The 26,864-nt window shown below is 43.3% G+C and overlaps 1 protein-coding gene across 5 annotated transcripts in view; it reads right to left on the reverse strand.

Moving 5' to 3' along the window:
• Positions 1–26,864, reverse strand: part of LOC144603251 (voltage-dependent L-type calcium channel subunit beta-2-like) — a 302,297-nt gene that overhangs the window by 91,026 nt on the left and 184,407 nt on the right. The window contains exon 1 of one of the 5 annotated variants that reach the window (XM_078416442.1): positions 10,052–10,085. The exons of the other annotated variants lie outside the window; for them this stretch is intronic. Within the exon in view, the coding sequence (XP_078272568.1) occupies positions 10,052–10,084 (33 nt within the window). The 5' untranslated portion in view covers position 10,085. Of the gene's footprint in view, positions 1–10,051; positions 10,086–26,864 lie in introns of those variants that run through there. 5 annotated transcript variants of the gene reach the window in all.

Raw genomic sequence — 26,864 nt, forward strand, 5'->3', positions numbered from 1 at the left:
AATTTTTCGAGGTCCGGGGCCTTAATGCAGATAAAGTTGCTTCATTTTCTAGAAACAAGGAAATGCAGATGTTGGTTAAAACACAATAGGACACTAAGTGCTGGAGTAACTCAGCAGGTCGGGCAGCATCCCTGGAGAATATAGATAGGAGTTGTTTCGGTCTAGTGCCAAGTGTCACTGGAGGCAAATACCGCTGCTCCCCGTCCCTGGTTCCTTCTGCTCTCCAACTCTACAACCATGTTTTGACCTGGACTCGCTACCACAGCCACGTGTGTATCCTCAACACTTACCTTCACTCTTGAAAGGTCAAGATGAAGCAGTTTGAAGTAGCGTGGCCTAGGACTGAGGAAGTCCAACAACACCCTCTCTCACCAACCCGAAACGTCACCTATTCCTTTTCTCCAGAAATGCTGCCAGACCCGCTGAGTTATATTTTGTGTCTATCAGTGTTCACCAGCATGGCAGTTCCTTCTTACACATTTGTCTGCTCCACTGCAAAATCTCCTCAAGGTGTGCCTACTTTGAAGAAGTTCTCATCTTCTCTCCGATGAGAGTTCTGCAACATCCTTAATCGCTGAAGGGTCTCGACCGAAACGTCACCTTTTCCTTTTCTCCAGAGATGCTGCCTGACCTGCTGAGTTACTCCAGCATTTTGTGTCTATCCTACAGAGAGAACCTGGGGCAGAAAGAATTGTCCTACAGCAACCACAGCCTTTGTTCTAGTCAGGATCAATCGGTGGAGAGTCTTTTCCTGGATTTCCATTGACTTCAAATGATTAACGCTCCCTCCTGACAACCTTGGTCAAATGCTGGCTGGATCTCACTGGCATTTACTCTCACGTCACCTCAGAAATTTGGCTCTTTCATCCTCGTTCCCGCCAAGTCTGTAAAAGGATCTGCGGCCAAGAGGGCCAGAAGATGCAACACAAATTGTTCACATACACAAATAAAATGTTATTGATTCAAAGTAACAACTCCCCTGAGGGAATAATCTGTGAACAAACTCGGGAATGTTCAGACAAACAATACATTTAATGCTTAGATGAAGGAGTAGAACAAGAAATGGTCAAATATCAAGCCCAATCCTTCCACATAATTCTCGACCAAACAGTGGGCTCTACCTATGTATTGGATTTACGTAGGGAAAGTTCTGTACAATGTTTGCGAAGTCACCATTATTTACAAGAAAAGTCTGAAGTATTCATGAGCCCCTATATCTGGCCTGATGATATAATGACAGACCAGATTCCCCTTTGTTTCCACACTCCCACCTTTCTGATAAGACTAGAGGGTCCATCAAGATCCATTAGGTGTTCAATCGTATCCATCTATACATATGCTTAACTACTTCAATATTTTGTCCGTACAATTGCGTATTTAGTGAGTGCAAAAATTCCATCTAACTTTGGCAACCAAATCATATTGTGGCCTGGAGGGAGCTTTATAATCTTTCATGAGAAGGGGAGCAAAGACCAACCAATGTGGAAAGAGTGGGAAGTCACTCATCAGTGGAAGGTCAGAAGCTTTCATGATTCTCCCTCGTTATGAATTCTAGTTCCTACAACAGTGAGAACGTCGTCGTTTTGGAAACAAGGACATTTCCAGCAAACAACAGCTACTTCTGCAGAAAGTTTGAAAGATTGCTAAATTGTGAAACCATAAAATTGATCAACTGAGCAAAAGGCAAAGTACGGGAGGAATCCAGCGGATCATGCATCATCAGGAAGAAGGTTCCAGACCTCCTAATGTGTCGCCTTCCCGTTGAGTGCCTCCAGCACCTTATCTTTTGCTCAAGATTCCAGCATCTGCAATTTTTTGAGTCTCCATAAAATTGATAATCTAATCATCCTTGATATTAATAACTTGTGGTTTAGTTAAATATCCACATTTCAATAACCTAGATACTAACATTCCATTCTATCATTTCAGGGATTTATTATTAGGCATCACTGTTGTGACCGACTGAGTTACTTGCGAGGTTCTGGAAGTTCATACCTCACACTTTGAGCAATGAACTGATTCTGGATTATTTCCAAGTGAAAGTCAAAATGTTGAATGCAGTCTCCTTCGGACATTTTAAAGAAGGCAGTGAAGAAAGCTAATGGCATGTTGGCCTTCATAACGAGAGGATTTCAGTATAGGAGTAAAGAGGTCCTTCTGCAGTTGTATAGGGGCCCTGGTGAGACCGCACCTGGAGTATTGTGTGCAGTTTTGGTCTCCTAATTTGAGGAAGAACGTCCTTGCTATTGAGGCAGTGCAGCGTAGGTTCACGAGGTTAATCCCTGGGATGGAGGGTCTGTCATATACGGAAAGATTGGAAAGACTGGGTTTGGATTCACTGGAGTTTAGAAGGATGAAAGAGGATCTTATAGAGACGTATAAAAATTATGAAAGGACTGCACAAGCTAGATGCAGGAAAAATGTTCCCAATGTTGGGGGAGTCCAGAACCAGGGGCCACGGTCTAAGAATAAAGGCGAGGCCATTTAAAACTATGGTGCCGGCTCCGTGGCACATTGCGGGAGCCTTCTGCAGCCGCACGGTAGATCCAGGGAGTCTTCTGCTTCTTACTGAAGAAGAATAAGGTCACAGCTTAAGGATAAGGGGGAAGTCTTTTAGGACCGAGATGAGAAAACATTTCTTCACACAGAGAGTGGCGAGTCTGTGGAATTCTCTGCCACAGAAGGTAGTTGAGGCCAGTTCATTGGCTATATTTAAGAGGGAGTTAGATGTGGCCCTTTTTGCTAAAGGGATCAGGGGGTATGGAGAGAAGGCAGGTACAGGATACTGAGCTGGATGATCAGCCATGATCATATTGAATGGCGGTGAGGGCTCGAAGGGCCGAATGGCCTACTTCTGCACCTATTTTCTATGTTTCTATGTTTCTATGTTTACTGGAGCACTGTATCGATCTTGTTCCCATCAGCTCCCAGCATTGCCCAGTTGGACGATGTTTAGTGTTTTTCCTGCAACCTCCATTGCAACAATCTTTTATTTCAATACAAAAAGACCGTAGGGCTGTGCATCTTGACAGCACAGAGCAGAAATAGACCGTGTGCCAAATTCACTGATTGTTTTTTAATAGATGCTTAGAAAATCTGGCAGAACAGGTCACTATCTCGAGCGCAGATCTCTGAAAAAAAATTGCTCCCATCCTTTAGCAACAGTACTGCTTTTCATCAACGCTAGCATGGTAAAAATAACATCTGCAACATAAATATATAATTGAACTCCTGTGTTTCAAGTACACATTCAAGGCTGACTTGGTACTTTCTTGAACTCGAGAGAAATCAAGTTTTGGGATTAAAAGTTGCCACTTTTCCACCGCCTTGCTCCATCAAATTATCATTACATTGACTTAAATCTTGCATACTTTCCTTGAACAATTTCACCCATATGGAAACCAGTTTATTCCACAGATCAGCACTGTACAAAGAGCTCAATGCAGACACTTTTAAAAAGATGACCTATTAGCCCCCTCTTCTATTTTCTCCCCATTGCTCTGCATTGTTATCTTTTTATTATTATTGAATCTGATTCCATTTCTCTTTCGAGTCATAGAGCGCTACAGTGACAATATATTTCTGACAATATATCCTAGAACATAGTCTTCATTTCATCTTCTCGTTTCTCTTGTCAATTGCAGTCCCCATCACTTACATCATCCTGGGTATTTTTTGACAGATCAATAGTGGCGACACGGTGGTACAGCGGTAGAGTTGCTATCTTACAATGCCAGAGACCCAGGTTCCATCCTGACTTTGGGAGCTGCCGGTACAGTGTTTGTACTTTCTGCCTGTGGGTTTTCTCCGGGTGCTCCGGTTTCCTCCCACACTCCAAAGATGTGCAGGTTTGTAGGTTGATTGGCTTCTGTAAACTGTTCCTAGTGTGTAGGATAGAACTAGTGGACAGATGATTGCTGGTCGGTGTGGACTTGGTGGGTCAAAGGATTTCTAAATTAAACTAAACTAAAGGTCAAAGAGTTATTTACGTCAGAAGTTGTGTGAAGTCCACACATTTTGAATGTGCCAGGAACAGTTGATTGAAGCTGCCAGAACACTACACATTCCATCTGTGATAGTTGTTCACAGTGTTCACTGATGATAGCAATGTCAGGCAGTTTCGATCAGATGTTCGCTAAATACAAATGATCTGTATTTAAAGAAATCCAGATCTATTTCTGGATCAATCTGTTTATCATCAATCACACGATTTTTAAAAAAAACTAGATTTGAGATACTGGATTCTTTCCAGGGAATCATTTGAATTTAATCTATATGGTGGACAAAAGACAAGTGCACAAGTGTGCTTGCTACACATCATATACCTTAAATTTTGTGTCTTCTGATTAGTTTATCTCCTGTCTGTCGAGAGGTCATAAGGCCATAAGTGATAGGAGTAGAATTAGGCCTTTTGGCCCATCAAGTCTATTCCACCATTCAATCATGGCTGATCTATCTCTCCCTCCTAACCCCATTCTCCTGCCTTCTCCCCATAACCTCTGGTACCTGCACTAATCAAGAATCTCTCTACCTCTGCCTTAAAAATATCCACTGACTTGCCCTCCACAGCCTTCTGTGGCATTCTTTAAAGAGCTTCTCTTTATTTACTCTCACAAAAACCTTTCAGATTTTGAACTCCTTATGAAATTGTTCCTAAATCCTGCCTGCTCCGACTAGAAAATCCTTCAACCTCCTGGGTTCCTGATATAATAATAATAATAATAATACATTTTATTTATATAGCGCTTTTCATATACTCAAAGACGCTTTACAGAGATTTTGAGAACATAGGGGAAATGAATAAATAGATAAATAAGTAAATAAATAAATGAACAGAGAAAGGAGACAGAAGGTGAGGTGACCTTCAGTGGTTGAAGGCAGTACTGAACAGGTGAGACTTCAGCGATGTTTTGAATGTGGTGAGTGTGGGGGAGTCTCTAACGGTTTGGGGTAGTGAGTTCCATAGGGTGGGAGCAGCGATGGAGAAAGCCCTGTCCCCCCAGGATCTGAGTTTAGTCCGGATGTGGGGGGATAGGAGATTGGCAGCGGCAGAGCGGAGGGTGCAGGTGGGAGTGTGCCTGTGGAGGAGGTCGGTCAGGTAGGATGGGGCCAGGTTATGGAGGGCTTTGTAGGTTATGAGGAGGATTTTGTACTGGATTCTCTGGGGGATGGGGAGCCAGTGGAGTTTATAAAGGACGGGGGTGATATGGTCACGGATCGAGGTGTGTGTGAGTAGACGGGCAGCGGAGTTTTGAATGTATTGAAGTTTATTGATGATTTATGAGGGTGCGCCATAGAGGAGGCTGTTGCAGTAGTCCAGACGGGAGGTGATGAAGGCGTGGATGAGGGTTTCTGCAGCTGTGGAGGAGAGGGATGGACGGAGACGGGCAATGTTTTTGAGGTGGAAGAAGGCTGTCTTTGTGATGTGTTTGATGTGTTTGCCGAAGGAGAGGGTTTGATCAAGGATGATTCCAAGATTCCGGATGTGAGGTGAGGTGGATACTGGGAGACCATCAATGTTGAGGATGAAGTTTTGGGTGGATTTGGTGAGCATTTTTGGACCAATGATATTGATTTCAGATTTGTTGCAATTGAGTTTGAGGAAGTTTGATTGAAGCCAAGATTTTATTTCAGTAATGCAGTTTGTCAGTATAGAGTGTGTGGTGGAGGAGATTGATTTGGTGGAGATGAGGAGCTGGATATCATCGGCAAAGCAGTGGAAGTTGAGACCATGACGGCGGATTAATTGACCAAGGGGGAACAGGTAGAGGATGAAGAGGAGGGGGCCAAGGACTGAGCCTTGGGGGACACCTTGGGGGAGGGGAGCGGTGGGGGATTTACAGTTGTTAATGGAGATGAACTATTCTACAGCATCCATCTTACGTTTCTCAAGTTGGTTCTCGTTTTAAGTGTATTTTTATTTCAAGCAGCTGAAGACAAGAAAAAGATTTTATCAGTGTACATCAATTGTACAGCCCTTTGTTACTACTCTTCAATTATATTCAAGCAGCTTATACCCTGACTTTAGTACCTGCATGCACAATGAGAGCACAGGCAAGCTTGAATTGCCACTTCCAGTGATTCAGTTAGTATATGTACTTGATCTATTCTTCTCCTTCTTAGGCTATCCCTTGAATTCGAGGATGACTTGCTTTTTTTCCGGTTTTGTGGGCTTTAAGGTAACTGATGAGACCAAGATAAGAACAGGGCAGCACAGTGGTGCAGGGGTAGAGTTGCTCCTTACAGTGCAAGAGCCCTGGTTCAATCCTGACTAAGGGTGCCATCTGTAGGGAGTTTGTACATTCTCCCTGTGACCGCGTGGGGTTTTTCTGGGTGCTCTGGTTTCCTCCCATGCTACAGGTTTGTAGGTTAATTGGCTTCAGTAAGTTGTAAAATAGTTCCATCCATGAAGGATAGTGCTAGTATACTGGGTGATCGTTGGTCGGCACATACTTGGTGGGCTGAAGGATCTGTTTCTGCTCTGTATCTCTAAAATCTCTAAAAAAATCTGAAGGCTCTTCCACAGATGTGTGGGAAGTTCACGATGGGACAGGCGAGTCGGTGGTTTGTGAGGCACCATGCTCATCCCTCCATTTATACAAGGCTTCAGACTGATCCCAACATAAGGCCTCAAGGTTCACAATCCCATCCCAATTTTCTCTTTTCCACTTTGAGTGGTCCTGGATCTGGGAGGCCTGGCAGTCAGTCAGAATTCATTTTTAGGAAGGCTTTGGACACATCCTTGAAGCTTCCATTCTGTCCACCTGGGAATCACTTCATGCCAAAACTCAAAATGGATACTGTCAGAGGTCTGTTGTTAGGCAAGCAGATAATGCGGCCTGCAATAACTGAGTGTAATTCGGTCATCCTTGCATTAGTCATTGAACAGCAGTACTTGGACAACACTTGCATTCAGAGGGCAAACTTCAACTCATCATCAACTCATTCACTGAAGCACAGAAGATGATGAACCTGAAACACAACATTCACAAAACAAAGGGCTTTCATCAACCTGCCCCCACTATCCAACACCACGCTCGGACGATGAACTGTCATGGTGAGATCCTGGACAATGCAGAACCTGCGTGAAGGTGGATATCAAAGTTGGCATTTACAATATCCTTCAGTGTACCAGCAGAGCCCTTGACTGACTTTGGGAAAGGGTGCTTGAAGACTAAGACTTCAAACTGAAAGCACGGAACACTCATAATCCTTAAAAAAATGCTATTTGTTGCTCTATGCTAAATTAATGATTTCAGCTGGTATCACTGCTGCCTTGCTCTTAGGAGGAAAGCTCGCTTCCCCCTATTGACTATAATAATACTGCTAAACATGCATGTAATATGCTTGTCTTCATAAGTCGGGGCATCAAATATAAGAGTCAGGAAGTCATAATGCAGCTTTAATGAATGAATGAATGAATGAATGAATTACAGGAGTTGTTCAGACTGCATTTGGCGTGTTGCATCTAGTTCAGATGTCGGAGATTATGGGGAGAAGGCAGGAGAATGGGGTTAGGAGGGAGAGATAGATCAGCCATGATTGAATGGCGGAGTAGACTTGATGGGCCAAATGACCTAATTCTACTCCTATTCCTTTGGACATAACACATTACAGGAAGGATGTGGAGACATAGGAGAAAGTGCAGACGAGGTTTACCAGAATGATCCCTGGATTAGAGGATATTAGCAAGAAAGGCAGGTTGGTCAGACTTGGACTGTTTTCTCTGGAACACCAGAGGTTGCATGGGGACCTGATAGAAGTACATAAAACTATGAGAGGCAGAAATACATCAAATTATGAGAGGCAGTGGAGGCCAATTTACTGGATGAATTTAAAAGAGAGTTAGATAGAGCTCTAGGGGCTAGTGGAATCAAGGGATATGGGGAGAAGGCAAGCACAGGTTACTGATTGTGGATGATCAGCCATGATCACAATGAATGGCAGTGCTGGCTCAAAGGGCCAAATGGCCTCCTTCTGCACCTATTTTCTATGTTTCTTTGCTCAAAGGGTGCTGGATACCAGATTGGAGTGAGGAGGCAGATACATTAGATGCTTTTAGATAGGCACATGGATTTGCAGGGAGTGAAGGGATATGGATCATGTGCAGACAGATGAGATTAGTTTACCTTGGCACCATGTTCAGCACAAGCTTTGTGAGCTGAAGGGCCTGTTCCAGTGCTGTACTGTTCTACATTCTAATAATAATAATGCTCCGCTTAAAAAGAGCCTCTTCATAAAGATTGGAATGCGACCTGGCAGTATTGGCTCTAGTGCTGAGAATGTCCTGTAGATTCATAAATTATGATCAATTGAGTCGCATACGAATTGCAGAAAATATATCCCTTCAGAAAATATTTGGTTCACGAACAATACATGGGAGAAAAAACTAGAAATAAAATCAAATTTTCTATCTTTACAAGAAGCAAGCTGCTGGAGAACTTCATAGGAAGGAACTGGAGATGGCGGTTTATACCAAAGGTAGACACAAAGTGCTGGAGTAACTAAGTGGATCATGCAGCATCTATGGAGAAAAGGAATAGCTGACTTTTTCAGGTCAGAACCCTTCTTCAGACTTCTCACTGGCTGACCTGCTGAGTTGCTCCAGCACTTTGTGTCTATCTGTTGGAGAAATCAACAAGTTAACATGCTTTCTTCCAATATTTACTAATTTCCCATGTTATAAGTTCTTGACCAGAAAAGGTTGACTATCCCTTTGCCTCGACAGATGATGCTTGACCCCAAGTTCCTTCAACAGCTTGTTCTTTTGCTCCAGATCTCAGCATTGGATCAATAGCCATGAAGGCACGCCAATGCCTCGACTTCCTGAGGAGACTGAAGAAATTCACCATGCCTCCAAAGACTTTTACAAACAGCTGTGGATGCACATTGAAAGCATGCTGTCAGGGTGGTTGGTTTGGTTAGGGCCATCACAGCTTGGTTTGGGACCAGCACTACCCAAGACCGCAAGACATTGCAGTGTGTTGTAAGTGTTGCCCAGTCCATCATACAGGGCAGGCTCTTCACCACTGACACACATTGCCTAGGAAAAGCAGCCAACATAATCAAAGACTTGTCCCTACTTTCATTGGGCAGTGGATACAGAAACCTGAAAGCACACACCGCCAGACTCAGGAACAGATTGTTCCCCTCTGTTTTCATGCTTCTGAGTAGTCCTCCAATAAGCTAGGATACTGTCGGATCACCTCTACCCCAATGTGGACATTGGACATTGTCTCTGGAACTGCAGTACAATGCTGAGAATTATAGTCTAGACTACATCTTCTCCTTTGCTCTACTTCAGTTTGGCTTGATTGTATTTATCAGTATCAGTACAGTATTATCGTGCAGTGGTGAATTGCTGCTTCACGGTGCCAGAGACCCAGGTTCGATCCTGAATAGTGGTGTTCTCTGTACAGAGTTTGTTCTTACACCAGATTGTTTGGTTTGGTTTTGCCCGAGATTCCACTATCTGCAATCTCTTGTGTCTCCAAGTTACTGTCGAGTCCCCGTTTCACTTTAGATTTCAAAAATCCACGGTATTTACCTCGTGCCTGGTATTTTTCATTAAAGTTCTCTTTGCGACATTTCTTAAACGCTTGTCGCCTTTATCTAACATGGTCAAACAATGCCAAATGGGCGCAGAGTTTAAATAGAAACGGAAAATGCTGGAGTTGCTCATCAGGATCTTAGGCATTTGTACTCGAATCCATGTATTTCCATCAGTTTCTGTTTTTACTTAGGCTGTGCACTCGTTTGTTTTTTTAAATCTCCCCAAGTCAGCAGGTTGTGATTAAAAGAACAGTTATTGGGCTTTTGTGACTTAATCTCTCATCAAGGGAGATTAGCCACCCTGGGAAATAATGAAGGAGGAGGAGTGTACTTTAACTGTGCAGACTCCATGTAGACTTCTCCATTCCAGAGTGGGACAGGGTTCTCTTGAAGCTTGGACTTTCGTTCCCTGCCCTTCCCCTCCCCTCCCCTCCCCTCCCCTCCCCTCCCCTCCCCTCCCCTGCCCTGCCCTCCCCTGCCCTCCCCTCCCCTCCCTTACCTCTTCGGGCTCCTCCCGGCCGTAGAGGTACATGTCCCCGCTGAGAGAGGACGGCGTTCAACTCTCGGCTGCTTCCATGGGACAAGTTAGCGCAGACTGGACTTCTGCAACGGGGAGGCGGCGCCAGTCTCGGCAGAGAGAAGGAGCGTTTCCACCCACCCACCGACTCCAACCCCCCCACCCACCGACTCCAAACACCACACCACACCACACCCTGTTGGACGGCGGCCCCCGTTTTCACCGGAGTGACAGTCCGGCTGGGACCGAGGAAGTGCATTACCCGGCGCTGCCCTATGACATGTTTCGGATGACCAGCCCCCCCCCCCCGGTCGTTCAACCTCGTCCCGGGACCTCAACACTAGCAACCCCCCCCCCAACCCCAACCCCAACCACCGACCCCCGGCTTGCGATACCCTGGGCTTTTTACATTCCGTGCCCTCGACCCCTTCCTTGTTACCCAACTCTGCGGTTACACGAGTCAAAAGTTGGCATCAGTTACCACAATAGCGAGGCACGAATTATTTTGCGCCAGGAATGCATATGTGGGAAGCAACGTAAACGCTGATGGCAGCCTCTGATATCATTCCCCTTTAGTCATGGCTTACAGTATGTGGTGGTATTTTTAGTTTAAGGAGATAATTCTAAATATAGTAAACTGCAATGGCCCAAGATCCTGAATCAGACCCATGTAGTGTGAGAAAATAACTGCAGATGCTGGTACAAATCGTAAGTGTTAATTCACAAAATGCTGGAGTAACTCAGCAGGTCAGGCAGCATCTCAGCAGAGAAGTGTTGGGGTTGTTGTGACTTAAACACGCCCACAGAACTGGCCACCAACATGGATATAAATGACAAATGAAAATAAAATCATTTGCGTTTTTCATTATCTAAGTAATTGTAAAGAATACTTTCCCAAACAGCCTCTCTCATTCTACACAGCCTCTCTCATACATCCCAGTATACACACACACACAAGTCGAAGTTCCGGCTTGGATAGAGAGGATGTTTCCACTAGTGGGAGAGTCTAGTCTAGGACTAGAGGTCATAGCCTCAGAATTAAAGGAGATGAGAAGGAATTTCTTTAGTCAGAGGGTGGTGAATCTGTGGAATTCTTTGCCACAGAAGGCTGTGGAGGCCAAGTCAATGGATATTTTTAAAGGGAGATAGACAGGTGTCAGGGGTTATGGGAAGAAGGCGCCCTTCCCCAAGGTCGGGAAGTCTATAACTAGTGGGTATTTATTCACAAAATGCTGGAGTAACTCAGCAGGTCAGGCAGCATCTCAGGAGAGAAGGAATGGGTGACGTTTCGGGTCGAGACCCTTCTTCAGACTGATGCCAGGTGGGCGGGACAAAGGAAAGATATAGGTGGAGACAGGAAGATAGAGGGAGAAATGGGAAGGGGGACGGGAAGAGAGGGACAGAGGAACTACCTAAAGTTGGAGAAGTTAATGTTCATACCGCTGGGCTGCAAGCTGCCCAAGCGAAATATGAGGTGCTGTTGTTGCAAGCTCCCCCTCTATAACTAGTGGGGATAGGTTTAAGGTGAACAATATTCACACAGAGGGTAAGATGAAGTGGTAAAGGCGGTACAATTAGGACATTTAAAATACATTTGGACAGGCACATGGATAGGAAAGGTTTGAAGCAACATAGGTTAAACACAAGCAAATGGGACTAGCTCAGTTAGGCAACATTAGGGCAGAGACATGTTGGACTGAAGGACATATTTCAATGCTGTATATTTTCCTGTTTCTCGTGAATTCAGGCCTGACTAGACTGGGTTCTCACCTTTCACCCCATCAGCCGTCGCAAACTGCAAATAATCCTCTGACATTTTTGCCACCTCCAACGGGATCCCACCACTAGCCACATTTTCCCATCCCCACCCCTTTCTGCTTACAGCAGAGACTATTCCCTTTGCAACTCCCTGGATCACTCATTACTTCCCACCTAAACCATCCCCTGCCCAAGTACCTTCCCCAGCAACTGCAGGAAATGCAACACCTGTCCCTATATCTCCTTACTTGACTCTGTCCAGGGACCCCGACAGTCCTTTCAGATAAGGCAGAGGTTCACTTGCACCTCTTCCAACCTCATCTACTGTATCTGCTATTCCAGGTGTGGACTCCTGTATATCAGTGAGACCCACTCGGTGATTGTTTCACTGAACACCTTCGCTCAGTCCGCCTAAACATACATGATCTTCCAGTTGCCAAACACTTTAACTCCCCCTCCCATTCCCATACTGATCTTTCTGTCCTGGGCCTCCTCCATTATTAGAGTGAGACCAAACTTAAATTGGAGGAACAGCATCTCATATTTTGCTCGGGCTGCTTACAATCTAATGGTATAATTCTTGATTTCTCTAATATCAAGTAACCCTTGCATCCCCTCTATCTCCGTCCCTCCCCCATCTTAGTCATTGTACGAGTTTTACTGTCGTCCAGTTGAGTCCCTCTGTCTGTGTACTCACTGTCACCTTTTGCATGGCCAACAATGGCTTAATGTGTGTCCCACATTTCCTTGATTATCATTGCTTTAAGCATATCTTCCATTCATTTCTCCTGAATACCATCTATACCTCTAGTTCCCCTTCACCTGACTCTCAGTCTAAAGGTGGGTCTAGACCCAAAACGGTACCAATTCCTTTTCTCCAGAGGTGCTGCCTGACCCGCTGAGTTACTCCAGGTTTTTGTGCCTATCTTTGGTTTAAACCAGCATCTGCTGTTCCTCTCCATACATTTAAACTGGGTTTATGTTCAGGAGGAAAAATCACAGACAGTACTAAATATTTCTGAAATAGCACTTCACTTAGTATAAACAATTTAAATTAATGTTTTGAGGGATTTTTTTCAAATGCTTTCAAACAAACCTCTTATTCATTGCTGTCATAGTCCTCTGTAACTAAATTTGCAGGTTTCAGTATTAACAGAAGTAGCCATGGAAAGCAAAATCCTTGAACAATGCACAATTCAAAATTGGGAGACTACTGAGATTTAAGAAACTGGGAATAATGTACACCTAAAAAGTAATGCCAAACTGAATCTCCTCAAAGTTTTGCATCCATGTAGATTGAACTCCTCATTGCCACTTTTCTTATCAAAGGCAGACATCTCTTGCCCTCTGTTTGTATTCTCAGATATTTTTCCTTGTTTCTTCTGGACATGTTAATGTTGCCAAGATGATTTTTTTGTTTGTGTTAATTTTGTCCCATCTGCATCCCTCGTGAATGTTTCAGTCCTTTTCTCTGGTTTGGTGTAGTGAGAAATAAACACTTTTGTTCCTCAGCCATAGTGATCCTGAACAGGATCATGGAAGATGTTTTACAAAAATATCCAATAATATCCTGTGTAGGACGGAACTGCAGATGCTGGTTTAAACCGAAGATAGACACAAAAAGCTGGAGTAACTCAGTGGGTGCTGGAGAAAAGGAATAGGTGACATTTCGGGTCAAGACCTTCTTCGTTTCGGGTCGAGACTCTTCTTCAGACTGAAGGGCCACGACTCGAAACGTCACCTATTCCTTTTCTCCAGAGATGCTGTCTCTCCCGCTGAGTTACTTCAGCTTTTTTGTCCAATAATATCCTTATCTCTTGTCCACACTAATTATAGGAGCTGTTGGATAGAGCACAAGACAGATAAGCTACCCAAATTTGACTTCCCTTTCCAAAACCTAGGAGTTTAAGACAACTGTAGATTAGCACTTTGGCTTGTTTGCTTTTCCTTGACCAAGGGAATGTGTCTAATAATAACACATCTACTATTGCCTAAACTCTGATCAGAAAATGCAGCCTATAAAGGTTGGAGCCCTTGATTACAACTGGTCCCTGAATAAACTTGATCAGTCTGTAGAAACCCTTATGTGAAGAGGCTTGCCTGAGCAGGATAGGAACACTGCATATTGCATTGTCTGTTACTTAATGACGTTAACTGCCTGCAAGGAATCATCTTCCAATGACAGCCTTTATCTACTCTGTACATGGTGGACAGCTTGATTGTAATCATGTATAGTCTTTTCGCTGATAGCATGCAACAAAAAGCTTTTCACTCTACCTCGGTGCACGTGAAAATAATAACAATAAACAAAACTAATAAACATATCTCCACTATTAATCTAGATACAGGACCAAACTACATTGACAATGTTTTTTTTCTTCATTGTCACTCATGCAAAGGCCAATCCCTCAATGGTCATCAGCCTTTCTCTCCACTTTCAGCATAGCTACAGTGTCAGACTTCCAAACTGACATCAATTTCTGATTGTTAAGAAGTTTAACCTATTTGCAGATTTTGAAGTGCTTTCATTTTCTCACATGACCTTGCTTCATTGGTGTGGGACCAGATCATGTTCGAACCCACCGGTATTCCATATTTTGCCCCCCACTGCAATTTTATTTGCATAAGTATCCAAGAAATTAGCCACCCTGTGGACCTTGGTTCTTGGTTCTTGGTCCTCCAAAATATTCCAAATGGAATTAAAACTGGAGGTGGCGATGGACTTAAGCAAGAAGGGCTTCTTGGAGAAGAGCTGCCTTAAATTTAGTTGCGTCTGGTTGAGTAACTATAGTAGGGTGAAGACTATTCCATGCTTTAATTGTGCAAGGGAAGAATGAATTGCTATACACATCTGTCTTGATAGCTGGCATCTTAAATTGAATCGAATGCCCTCGTCTACTCCTGATAGGTTTGGGTTTGGTGTAGACGTGGTAATCTATGTAGAGCTGACCATTTAACATTTTGTAAAAACAGGTTAAATGGTGGGCTTTATAGACAATAGACAATAGGTGTAGGAGGAGGCCATTCGGCCCTTCGAGCCAGCACCGCCATTCAATGTGATCATGGCTGATCATTCTCAATCAGTACCCCGTTCCTGCCTTCTCCCCATACCCCCTGACTCCGCTATCCTTAAGAGCTCTATCCAGCTCTTGTATGCATTCAGAGAATTGGCCTCCACTGCCTTCTGAGGCAGAGAATTCCACAGATTCACAACTCTCTGACTGAAAAAGATTTTCCTCATCTCAGTTCTAAATGGCCTACCCCTTATTCTTAAACTGTGGCCCCTTGTTCTGGACTCCCCCAACATTGGGAACATGTTTCCTGCCTCTAACATGTCCAACCCCTTAATAATCTTATACGTTTCGATAAGATCTCCTCTCATCCTTCTAAATTCCAGTGCATACAAGACTAGTCGCTCCAGTCTTTCAACATATGATAGTCCCGCCATTCCGCGAATTAACCTAGTAAACCTAGGCTGCACGCCCTCAATAACAAGAATATCCTTCCTCAAATTTGGAGTTTGTAAGGTTTCCTTTTATTTCTACTGGACTGAGACTCGCAGTACACAATATTATTTTGTAGTAATGTTCGGTGTTCCGGATGTGTCCTGCTTTACATCGATGAGCCCATATATCGACTGTTTCATCTAACAGCAATGCTTGGCGCGTGGGCCTACCAGACCTCTTGGTTGTTAATAATTTTAACTCCTCTTCCCATTTTCCATACTGACCATTTTGTTTTGGGCCTCCAACAATGCCAGAGTACGGCCACCTGCAAACTAGAGGTACAATAGACAATAGACAATAGACAATAGGTGCAGGAGTAGGCCATTCAGCCCTTCGAGCCAGCACCGCCATTCAATGCGATCATGGCTGATCACTCTCAATCAGTACCCCGTTCCTGCCTTCTCCCCATACCCCCTCACTTCGCTATCCTTAAGAGCTCTATCCAGCTCTCTCTTGAAAGCATCCAACGAACTGGCCTCCACTGCCTTCTGAGGCAGAGAATTCCACACCTTCACCACTCTCTGACTGAAAAAGTTCTTCCTCATCTCCGTTCTAAATGGCCTACCCCTTATTCTTAAACTGTGGCCCCTTGTTCTGGACTCCCCAACATTGGGAACATGTTTCCTGCCTCTAATGTGTCCAATCCCCTAATTATCTTATATGTTTCAATAAGATCCCCCCTCATCCTTCTAAATTCCAGTGTATACAAGCCCAATCGCTCCAGCCTTTCAACATACGACAGTCCCGCCATTCCGGGAATTAACCTAGTGAACCTACGCTGCACGCCCTCCATAGCAAGAATATCCTTCCTCAAATTTGGAGACCAAAACTGCACACAGTACTCCAGGTGCGGTCTCACCAGGGCCCGGTACAACTGTAGAAGGACCTCTTTGCTCCTATACTCAACTCCTCTTGTTACGAAGGCCAATATTCCATTGGCTTTCTTCACTGCCTGCTGTACCTGCATGCTTCCTTTCATTGACTGATGCACTAGGACACCCAGATCTCGTTACGTCTGTCTTGGAGAGTGTTCCACCCCAATGAATTTAGATGTTCGGTAACGCTCGCTTTTCTTTCATAGGTATTTGTAACAAAACGAGCTACCTATCTTTGGACACGTTCGATGGAAGAAATGTTTTTATTTGTGTATGGATCCCATGCTGCAACTGCGTAGTCCAAATGTGGTCTAACAAGGGTGAAGTATAACTTCTCCTTGATAGAAGTTGAACAATGATAAACCTTGCGTCTCAGAAAATTTAGGACACCTGTTGCTTTCACCGTTGCATGATGAGTCTGACCATTCCAACGTAGATCGTTCTGTAATTTGATGCCAAGATACTTGGTCTGTTTGGATTCTGCAATGGTGGCACCAAAGATATTATATGATGTTTCGTCTGGTTTCCTCCTCCTGGTGACACGCATGGAGGATTAAACTGCATCCCCCATTGTTGTGATCACTCAACCGAGTAGTTGAGATCTTTTTAGACAATAGACAATAGACAATAGGTGCAGGAGTAGGCCATTCGGCCCTTCGAGCCAGCACCACCATTCAATGTGATCATGGCTGATCATTCTCAATCAGTACCCTGTTCCTGCCTTCTCCCCATACCCCCTGACTCCACTATCCTTAAGAACTCTATCTAGTTCTCTCTTGAATGCATTCAGAGACTTGGCCTCCACAGCCTTCTGAGGCAGTGAATTCCACAGATTTACAACTCTCTGACTGAAAAAGTTTTTCCTCATCTCAGTTCTAAATGGCCTACCCCTTATTCCTAAACTGTGGCCCCTGGTTCTGGACTCCCCCAACATTGGGAACATGTTTCCTGCCTCTAATGTGTCCAACCCCTTAATAATCATATATGTTTCGATAAGATCCCCTCTCATCCTTCTAAATTCCAGTGTGTACAAGCCTAGCCGCTCCAGTCTTTCAACATACGACAGTCCCGCCATTCCGGGAATTAACCTAGTAAACCTACGCTGCACGCCCTCAATAGCAAGAATATCCTTCCTCAAATTTGGAGACCAAAACTGCACACAATACTCCAGGTGCGGTCTCACTAGGGCCCTATACAACTGCAGAAGGACCTCTTTGCTCCTATACTCAACTCCTCTTGTTATGAAGGCCAACATTCCATTTTTGGAGAGCATCTTTATTATCAGCTGACTTAATTGGACGGAACAGCAAACAATCATCAGCGAATAGTCTGGTCGTGCTTGTGACTTTTTCATGGATGTCATTAATGTAAAGCAAAAACAGATGAGGGCACAGTACTATGCCCTGAGGTGTACCACTTAACACTGGATGCCAATCAGAGCTTTTTCCATTCACACACACGCCCTCGATCTGACCTGCCCTTGGATCAGTTAATGTGGCATCTAAGATCCAGAGCCCTTCCATTAAAAGGTTGCAGGGTGGAGCAGTCGGCCAGTTGCTACCAGAACCCAGACATTGACACCAGAGACCACCCCAGCAGAATCACACGGATGAATTTAGACAGGTTGAAATAAAGAGCATTAAAAAAAAAAATTTGAGATTATTATAAAAACTCTTTGTTAAAAATGTATAAGTTCATTAACGTTATACAAATAAACAAAAAAAAACTCAACCTAAGTCTGCCTTTTAATGACAGTCAGCGACTCCACACTACTGCAGACACAAGAAACTGCAGATGTTGGACCCTGAGCAAGAAACAAACTGCCGGAGGAATTTAGCAGATAGGGCAGCACCTGTAGCGAGAAATGGACAGTTAACCTTTTAGGTTGGGAGCCTCTTCAATACTCAAGAATTCAAGATACGAACTTGATAAAGGGTCCTTACCAAAAATGTTGTGTTCCATCTCTCTCTGCAGATGCTGCATGATCCACTGAGTCCCTCTAGTCATTTGTATTTTACCCAGATCACTTGCTGAAATGCGCAATCTCTCTTAAGCTTCAATCAATCATGTCTTGGAGCTAACCTCTGAACATGCATGCACACAAGTGTCATCTGCATACCACAGCTCAATGACAAAGGTTGGAATTACATTGGTTCCGCAATGGAGGTGACATCATTTCTTATTCATACCGAAGATTAGTTCTTGTCCATGAGGAAGTTTGATGGATATGAGGCACAGTATTTCAGCAGAAAAAAATTGAGAGAAGTTTTGGATTAATGATATGGCTTTACTTGGACTTGGTGCACAATGGAATTGAATCTCTGGCTGACCCTTTGGATAGAATCATGAATGGTAGCAAACTCCAGGAAATGTGCAAGGAGAACCATTAGCACTCTACATGTATAGTGTACAAGACAAAGTGCTGGAGTAACTCAGCAGATTAGGCATCGTCTCTGAAATACATGAATAAGTGACGTTTTGGTGTCAGGACAAATCCCAGGCAGTGTGCTACCACTGTGCATGCACTATTTTGACCTTATGCAATTTTTTTAATCTATTAATTCAGAGGAACTATGGAGACATTTTCCCTAAATATGGCTGGCTTCAGAAATGTTGTCATGATTCAAGTCGACCTCCCCGTGGTGAGCCCTGTCAACTGACCTCAGTCAGGCGAACGACAACAAACAGAGACAGCAGAAGCAGAAGCAGCTTCATAACTTCTGCTGCCTCAAACGCAAGAAGACGAAGAAGAATGTATCTTCAATGAACTAACAAAGGCTCACTTCCCAGACTCACCTTGAATAATCATATATGCCTTTGCTGTTCTTTGTTGCAGTTCCAGTTTCGACCTTTTCACTATTTGCATTAATGGCATCAGTACAGCCGCAGGTTCTGTCAAAGATCCAGCAGTGTGCTGCAGGATATCCACGAATGACCAGGGTGTATAACATTTTCCACTTTCTATGGCTTTGCAATTGCCAGGTTCCAGTCAATTCCTTGTGGCTATTAGTACATCATCTTGATTGCTTGGCAATGATCTATACCTTATCGAATCTTACCCATTAGAGTTTGACAGATCTTTGGTAATGTTTGCATTCCATAAGGCAATCTTTTGCATGAATAAAAGCACTAATGGCATTCATTGTCAAATACCCTTGACTCTACGTCCCCACGTGAAATTGAGCATATGTGTGTTGTTCACTGCCAATTGTCTCATTCAGTGTCACCTTGAAATCAACACGGTCAAATAATTTTCTCTATTTTAGGCACTGCTACAATTCTTGTCACTCTGGCACCTTTACTAAAACCACACATTGTTCTGATTTGTCTAATTCTTCCTCCATCCAGTTTTCATGCATGTGGGATAGATTTGGACCTTACAGTAGAGTCAAGAGTGTTTAATTGTCAAATGCACCAGAAATGGAACAATGCAATTCTTACTTGCTGCACATTAATGTGGCAAATAAATATACAATTAATAAAAATAATACAATAACTATTTTGGTAGGGTTGTACAGTGTGATTCAAGAACCTGATGGTTGATGGGGACGAAGCTGTTCTTGCACCTGGAGGTGTCAGTTCTCCGTCTCCTGTACCTTCTTCCCAATGGCAACAGACGGAGAGAGCATGGCCAGGATCATGCTGGTTATGTCATGATAACCTTCAATATCAATTTCGCTATTCTTGAATAGTTTTGCATGGTTTTGCATGGTTTTGCACATCAAGTCTAGATGTGATTTTGAAACACACAAGTTGAACACTCCTCTCTAATCCAGCTTCAATTCTCAGACCCAATCTTTACCCATCGATGATGATTAAATATTATAATCAGGTAGAACCACAGGTAGACAAAAGACTACAGGTGCTGGAATCTGCAGTGAAAAAACCTGATGGAGGAACTCAGCAGATCAAGTAGCATCTGTGGAATATAATAAACAGTCATCATTTTGGGTTAACTGGCCATTTCCCTCCAAAGATGTTACCTGTAACTACAGGCTTGTCTCATATCAATGGCAGGGAGGTTACTGGAAAAAGTTCTGAGTGACATGATTAATTTTTACTTGAAGAAGCAGGTTTCCATGTTTGGCTGGTAGAAAATGACTTCCACAATGCATGGTTTTGTACAGACATGATTTCATCACCACTATCAATTTTCAACATGTTATTTGCTTCAAAATATTTTCATGTATTTCATCAAATAAAACTGAAAAGCATATGCACTCAACTGTATACACCAGAGAGAATAACCATTTGCATCGTTCCCAGTTTTACAATGAATGCAGTTTCTGTTCAGGCAAATTAAGCATGGTCACAGTTTGTCCTGTGCTTTCTATTTGATTTTCTTTATTTACTACAATGCAGCATTTGCTGTGGATTCAACCTTATCTTTGCATGAATTTAAAGTTAAAAACTCTCTCAGGTCTTCCAGTTACACCGCATGATGTATTACCTCGTGCATACTGCCAGATTCAAAGACATGGCTCTTTTTTTTGCTATCTATCCTCGTCAATTTACAACATATGCATGTTCATTCGTCACTTACTTCAAAGCTGTTAAAGCCGTGTATATAGACAAGTACAGGGGCCCAGGGAGAGGTTTGAGTCAGTCGGTTCAGCTCTCCAAATACAAGCGGCACAATGGCGCAGCTGGTAGAGCTGCTGCCTCACAGCTCCAGAGATCTGGGTTCAATCCACCTCGGGTGCTGACTTTGCACGTTCTCTGAAAATGCCAGTAAAACCTATTGACCCTTGTATACTGTCTCAGTGAACTATTCCCATACAGTAGTGCATAATCTAAGATTGTACCTAGGTAAAGTAATACTTTAATGAACTACATGCAAAAAAGAATTTCACTATTGTACATGTGACAATAATGTACCATTGAACCATTGATCCTTGAGACCTCGTGCATTTCCTCCCACATCCCAAAGATGGAAGATATGTAGGTTATTTGGCCTCTGTGAATTAGTCCTAGTGTGTAGGGAGTGGATGCAAAACGGGATAACACAGAGCTAGTGTGAACGGGTGATCGATGATTGGTGTGGACTTGGTGGGCCAAAGGACCTATTTCAAAGCTGTATCTTCAAACAAAACTAAACCTCAAACATGTATGCTTATGCACACTCAAACATGATTATACATATACATGCTGCATTTATACATATGCATGCTGCACTCAAATAATTTATTTGACTGTTATATTCCAAAGGAGACTGGTATTGTTCAAGTTTAGCATTACATTCATTCATTTCCCTCCAATAACAACTCCCCAAATCCGTCAACTGGAATTCAGTATAATTTCTAATCCTTTCATATCCTCCATTCATCATAATAGCTACCATATTGCCTAATTCACAGCTGAATCCTCATTAGCCATTCCTATATTGGAGGCCAATAAATGAGGTACTATTCTGCTTGAGAATATTTTTCTCTAAATTTATGTGGCATATTTGTTTTTAATTTCTGAGAGTAGCAATCTGATAGGGTTAGATTTCTTGCTGACTTGCTCCCAGAGGTATCATTTGGAAATATGATATAAACGGGTGTAATGGTTTGATGAGGACCTAATATTCACATTGGCCCAGTTTCTAGGGATTATCATTCAGGAAATGAGTCTCCCCCTCCCCCTCCCCCTCCCCCTCCCCCTCCCCCTCCCCCTACTCTTCCACTTCGCCCCCACCAATTCTATTCAATCATCATTTTCTATTTTGATAAACCAAATAAATATTATGGTGTCATAGTGTTATGCAGCACAAAAACAGGTCCTTCTGCCCAACCTTACCATGCTGGCCAAGATGCCCCAACTGAGCTAAACCCCTTTCCCACATTTGGCCCACAAATGAACGCGTCTATTTGGCATGGACTTATAAATATTAACTTCAGTTGATAATCTAACTCAATAAACTAAAATAATAATAAAATTATGAAAGGACAAATTATCTATATACCACATAACTGAAGGAAATCTGGCACATCAAAGCTTAAAAATGTATACACTGCAAATACATTTTCAGCTGTTAGCCATTTACTTGTGATATTTGCTCACTCCTTCTCTCTCCTTTAACAAAGCCTCACCTGCCGAGTATGTACCAGAGCAATGTATTTCACAACATTTTTCATTTTGTATTATGATCTGCAAATACCCTCCATTAACCCATTGACCAGAGGACCTCTATAAATTATGCTAATGGAAATCCTGGCTTCACCCTGTCAGTTAGACAATAGACTGGAGGTACTGGAGTAGGCCATTCGGCCCTTCGAGCCAGCACCACCATTCAATGTGATCATGGCTGATCATTCTCAATCAGTACCCTCTTCCTGCCTTCTCCCCATACCCCCTGACTCCGCTATCCTTAAGAGCTCTATCTAGTTCTATCTTGAATGCATTCAGAGACTTGGCCTCCACAGCTTTCTGAGGCAGTGAATTCCACAGATTTACAACTCTCTGACTGAAAATGTTTTTCCTCATTTCCGTTCTAAATGGCCTACCCCTTATTCTTAAACTGTGGCCCCTGGTTCTGGACTCCCCCAACATTGGGAACACGTTTCCTGCCTCTAACGTGTCCAACCCCTTAATAGTCTTATATGTTTTGATAAAAAACCCTCTCATCCTTCTAAATTCCAGTGTGTACAAGCCTAGCCGCTCCAGCCTTTCAACATACGACAGTCCCGCCATTCCGGGAATTAACCTAGTAAACCTACGCTGCACGCCCTCAATAGCAAGAATATCCTTCCTCAAATTTGGAGACCAAAACTGCACACAGTACTCCAGGTGCGGTCTCACTAGGGCCCTGTACAACTGCAGAAGGACCTCTTTGCTCCTATATTCAACTCCTCTTGTTATGAAGGCCAACATTCCATTTTTGGAGAGCATCTTTATTATTATTGTGGACGGAACAGCAAACAATCATCAGCGAATAGTCTGGTCATGCTTGTGACTTTTTCATGGATGTCATTAATGTAAAGCAAAAATAGATGAGGGCCCAGTACTATGCCCTGAGGTGTACCACTTAACACTGGATGCCAATCAGTAATGCCAACTGTACCACAAACTGTTGCCTGGATTAGAGCCACCAACCTGTCCGCCGCTCGGACTGGAAGCGTCTTCTGCCCCGACAGCTCCCAAGAGGGTGTACCTGTTTGCAATAGGCACAGCCTAGTCTACGTTTACTCCCCTTTGAAACGATCTCCCACCTTCGCTCGACCTGGACCCTTGGCGTGACAGCCTCACAGTAGGTCCTGTCCAGGAAACTCTCGTATTCCCGGATGGCTCTGAGATCATCCAGCTGCTTCTCCAACACCACAACACGTCCATTCAGGAGCTGCACCTGGACACAATTCTTGCAGGTGTAGCTCCCAGAAACTCCAGCGGTGTCCCTACCTTCCCACATCCTGCAGGAAACACACTGCACCAGCTTGTCTGCCATTGCTTTAGTGTCAAAAAACAAATCAGGCTCAAAAACAAGTGTATCCTCCTCACCTCAGCCTCCTCGCCGAAGACTCGCAGCCAAAGACTCGCACTTTTCCCTTTTCCCTTTTCCCTTGTTTCCTTTTCCTTTCTGCTTCTCTTCCCTGACGTCTCTGCGACTTAAAACTCGTTTGTTTTTCTCTCCATCACAGTCCAGGCAAAGGACTCCACCCTGAAATGTCAACTCCATTTCTCCTTCCCCGGATACCACCTGATCTGCTGAATGTTTGCAGCATTCTGTTTCTATTTCAGTACTTGAAAGGCTGAACTGGAATCGCACATTGACACCTACAACTGTTACTCGTGAGTAGGCAACACTGAAATCTTATCCCAACCCACCCACCACTGCATCTATTGTTAAACACACCTTTAAGCTATCTAACTCATTAGTGTTGTCCAGTGCAAGTAGAGATGGAGGGAGAGATATGTACAAGAACTTGTGTCCAATTAATTAAACTACAACTGCAGCATTTTACTTTGCTATTTCGGCCATTTGTGTTTAAGGCTACCTCAGAAGTAGATCCATGCACTCTTCTAAAGAACTATTTGTATGTGAACCTTTCGCTCAGTCCGCCTTAACCAACCTGATCTCCCGGTGGCCGAGCACTTCACCTCCCACTCCCAGTCTGACCTTTCTGTCATGGGCCTCCTCCAGTGCCATAGTGAGGTCCACCGGAAATTGGAGGAACAGCACCTCATATTTCGCCTGGGCAGCTTGCACATTGGTGTGAACATTGACTTCTCCAACTTTAGATAGTTCCTCTGTCCCTCTCTTCCCCTCCCTCTTCCCTATTCTCCCTCTATCTTCCTGTCTCCACCTATATCCTTCCTTTGTCCCGCCCCCTGACATCAGTCTGAAGAAGGGTCTCGACCCGAAACGTCACCCATTCCTTCTCTCCCGAGATGCTGCCTGACCTGCTGAGTTACTCCAGCATTTTGTGAATAAATTCCTTTGATTTGTACCAGCATCTGCAGTTATTTTCGTACACTATTTGTATATGCTAATTTACAAACAAAGTTTATTGACTGTAAGCAGTGGCGAACCATTTTTAATTTATTTCAGCTACTGGGAAATTTTATGTCACAGTAATCTAGTGCGAGTGGGAAATGTCTTAAGACACTTACATAATGGATCTCCTACTTTTGTAATCACTTCAGAAAAGTCCATGAGTTTTCAGTAACCAAACACTTAATAACCAGGAAATATTTACACTCTGCTTTCAATATTAACATTTGATCAGCAAAATATGTACGGGTACCTTGGAGCATAGAAGAGTACAGCAAAAGTACAACCCGCAATGTCTGTGCCAAACATAATGCCAAGATAAACTAATTGCAGCTGCTCCTTATGTATCCTTCTACTCCTTATGTATCCATGTACTTATCGAAAAGCTTCTTAAATGCCACCATCGTAGCTACCTCCAACATCACCCTTTGGGAGTGCATTCCAGGTACCCACCACTCTTTGTGTTAAAAAAAACTTGCCCCATACCACTCCTTTAAGCTTTGTCCCTCTCACCATAAAGTTATGCCTGCTAATCTTTGACATTTCCACCCTGGGAAAAAAGGTTCTGACTGTATCAGGTCTCCACTCAATCTCTGGCATTCTAGAGAAAAATAATCCAAGTTTGTGAATATTAGCAGAGTTTAGAAAAACAGCAGTGAAACAGACCATTCAGCCCACTGTGCCCACACTGACCATCGATCAACCATTCGCACTAGTTCTATGATAACCCATTTTCTCATCCACTCCCTATACATCGTGGGTAATTTTATGGAGGCCAATTAACCTACAAACCCGCACATCTTTGGGATGTGTGAGGAAATCCGAACACCCAGGAGGAAACTTACATGATCACAGGCAGAACGTACAAACTCCACACAGCCAGCACCTACAGTCAGGGTCGAACCTGGTTCTCTAGCATGGTGAGGCAGCAGTTCTACCAGCTGCACCACTGATATTCATTGTGTCAGTGCCTGTAACTTAATTTTTCTTCCTAATGTGAAATGCAAAAAATACACACCTGAATTTCTGGTCAGCAGCTTATTGGAAGTAGTTGTTGCCAAATATATTGGACAATACTTAATTAGTTAGATTTATAATACATTGGACAAAAACGTCTGAAGTGAACACAACTTCATTTTAGAAGCATTAGCGCATGTTTGAATTTATCTGTTGAATATAGTTAAGATATTTTTAAGGCACACAAGGCTATATTTTGAAACGTTTAAAATTCTTGACTTTGCATAACGAATCAATAGTAAATAGACCGAATGCAAACACCCCTTTGTCACATGTAAAATACGAGTATTTTTCTCACGTGGTAGTGAGCAGAGCAACAGGAAGCCATCATTTCAATGAGATCACGTCAGCTATTTCCTCTCCCCCCCCCAAAAAACACACAATTGTGCAACTTTCCGTCACAAATTAAACTGCTGATAGTTAGAATTATCTCAATTGCTTACCTCTTGTATATTCATATCATTCTGAGTTTCCAGTGAATAGACATTCAGACATTTCCCTGCACAGGTTCAGCAAAACCCTGACATCAACCATTGAATCTCGAACTGTACTCTATGCCCTTTGTTAATACTGACAATTCACAGATTAATCCATTCTAATCCCTTGATCTCTGTTCTGATCAGCATGCTGCACTGCCGTTCCAATTCACTGATATATGTAGATGCATAAATATATATTTATGTGATATATACAGGCAGCTCTGCTGCAACACAATGGTGGTATTCCTAAGAAGGCTTGCATTAGAGAAAATCATGTCACTCAATTTTCCACTATGACTATGGGAAAAGGGAGTCTGTGGGTGAGAGTTTCATGCTCGTTATAACAAAGTTATTTTTTCCTGGAGGTTTTTTTTAATAGCTCTATTTATATTTTTGATCGTCGTGTCTACCCCTCGAGGTCGAGGATGATGGTCTATGTTCCGATGTCAGAACAAAGACGCCTGTGCGTGTGTTTGTTTAACGTGTACTTGATGTTGCACTCCAAGAAGCACACGGTCCTTCACAAATCAATCAACTAATTCCAATGCCAAGGGAACCAAGATGATTGGAGCTGATAGATTTGTTGCAGCCTTCATCCGCCTTCACAGCCATTGAGTTCAAGATAACTTTATCCGCCTGGTCCGCCGTTGAGGTCTTGTACATTGGATCGTTCATAGTCAGGACCCT

This window comes from Rhinoraja longicauda, chromosome 2, assembly GCF_053455715.1.
Source record: "Rhinoraja longicauda isolate Sanriku21f chromosome 2, sRhiLon1.1, whole genome shotgun sequence".
Lineage (NCBI taxonomy): Eukaryota > Metazoa > Chordata > Chondrichthyes > Rajiformes > Arhynchobatidae > Rhinoraja > Rhinoraja longicauda.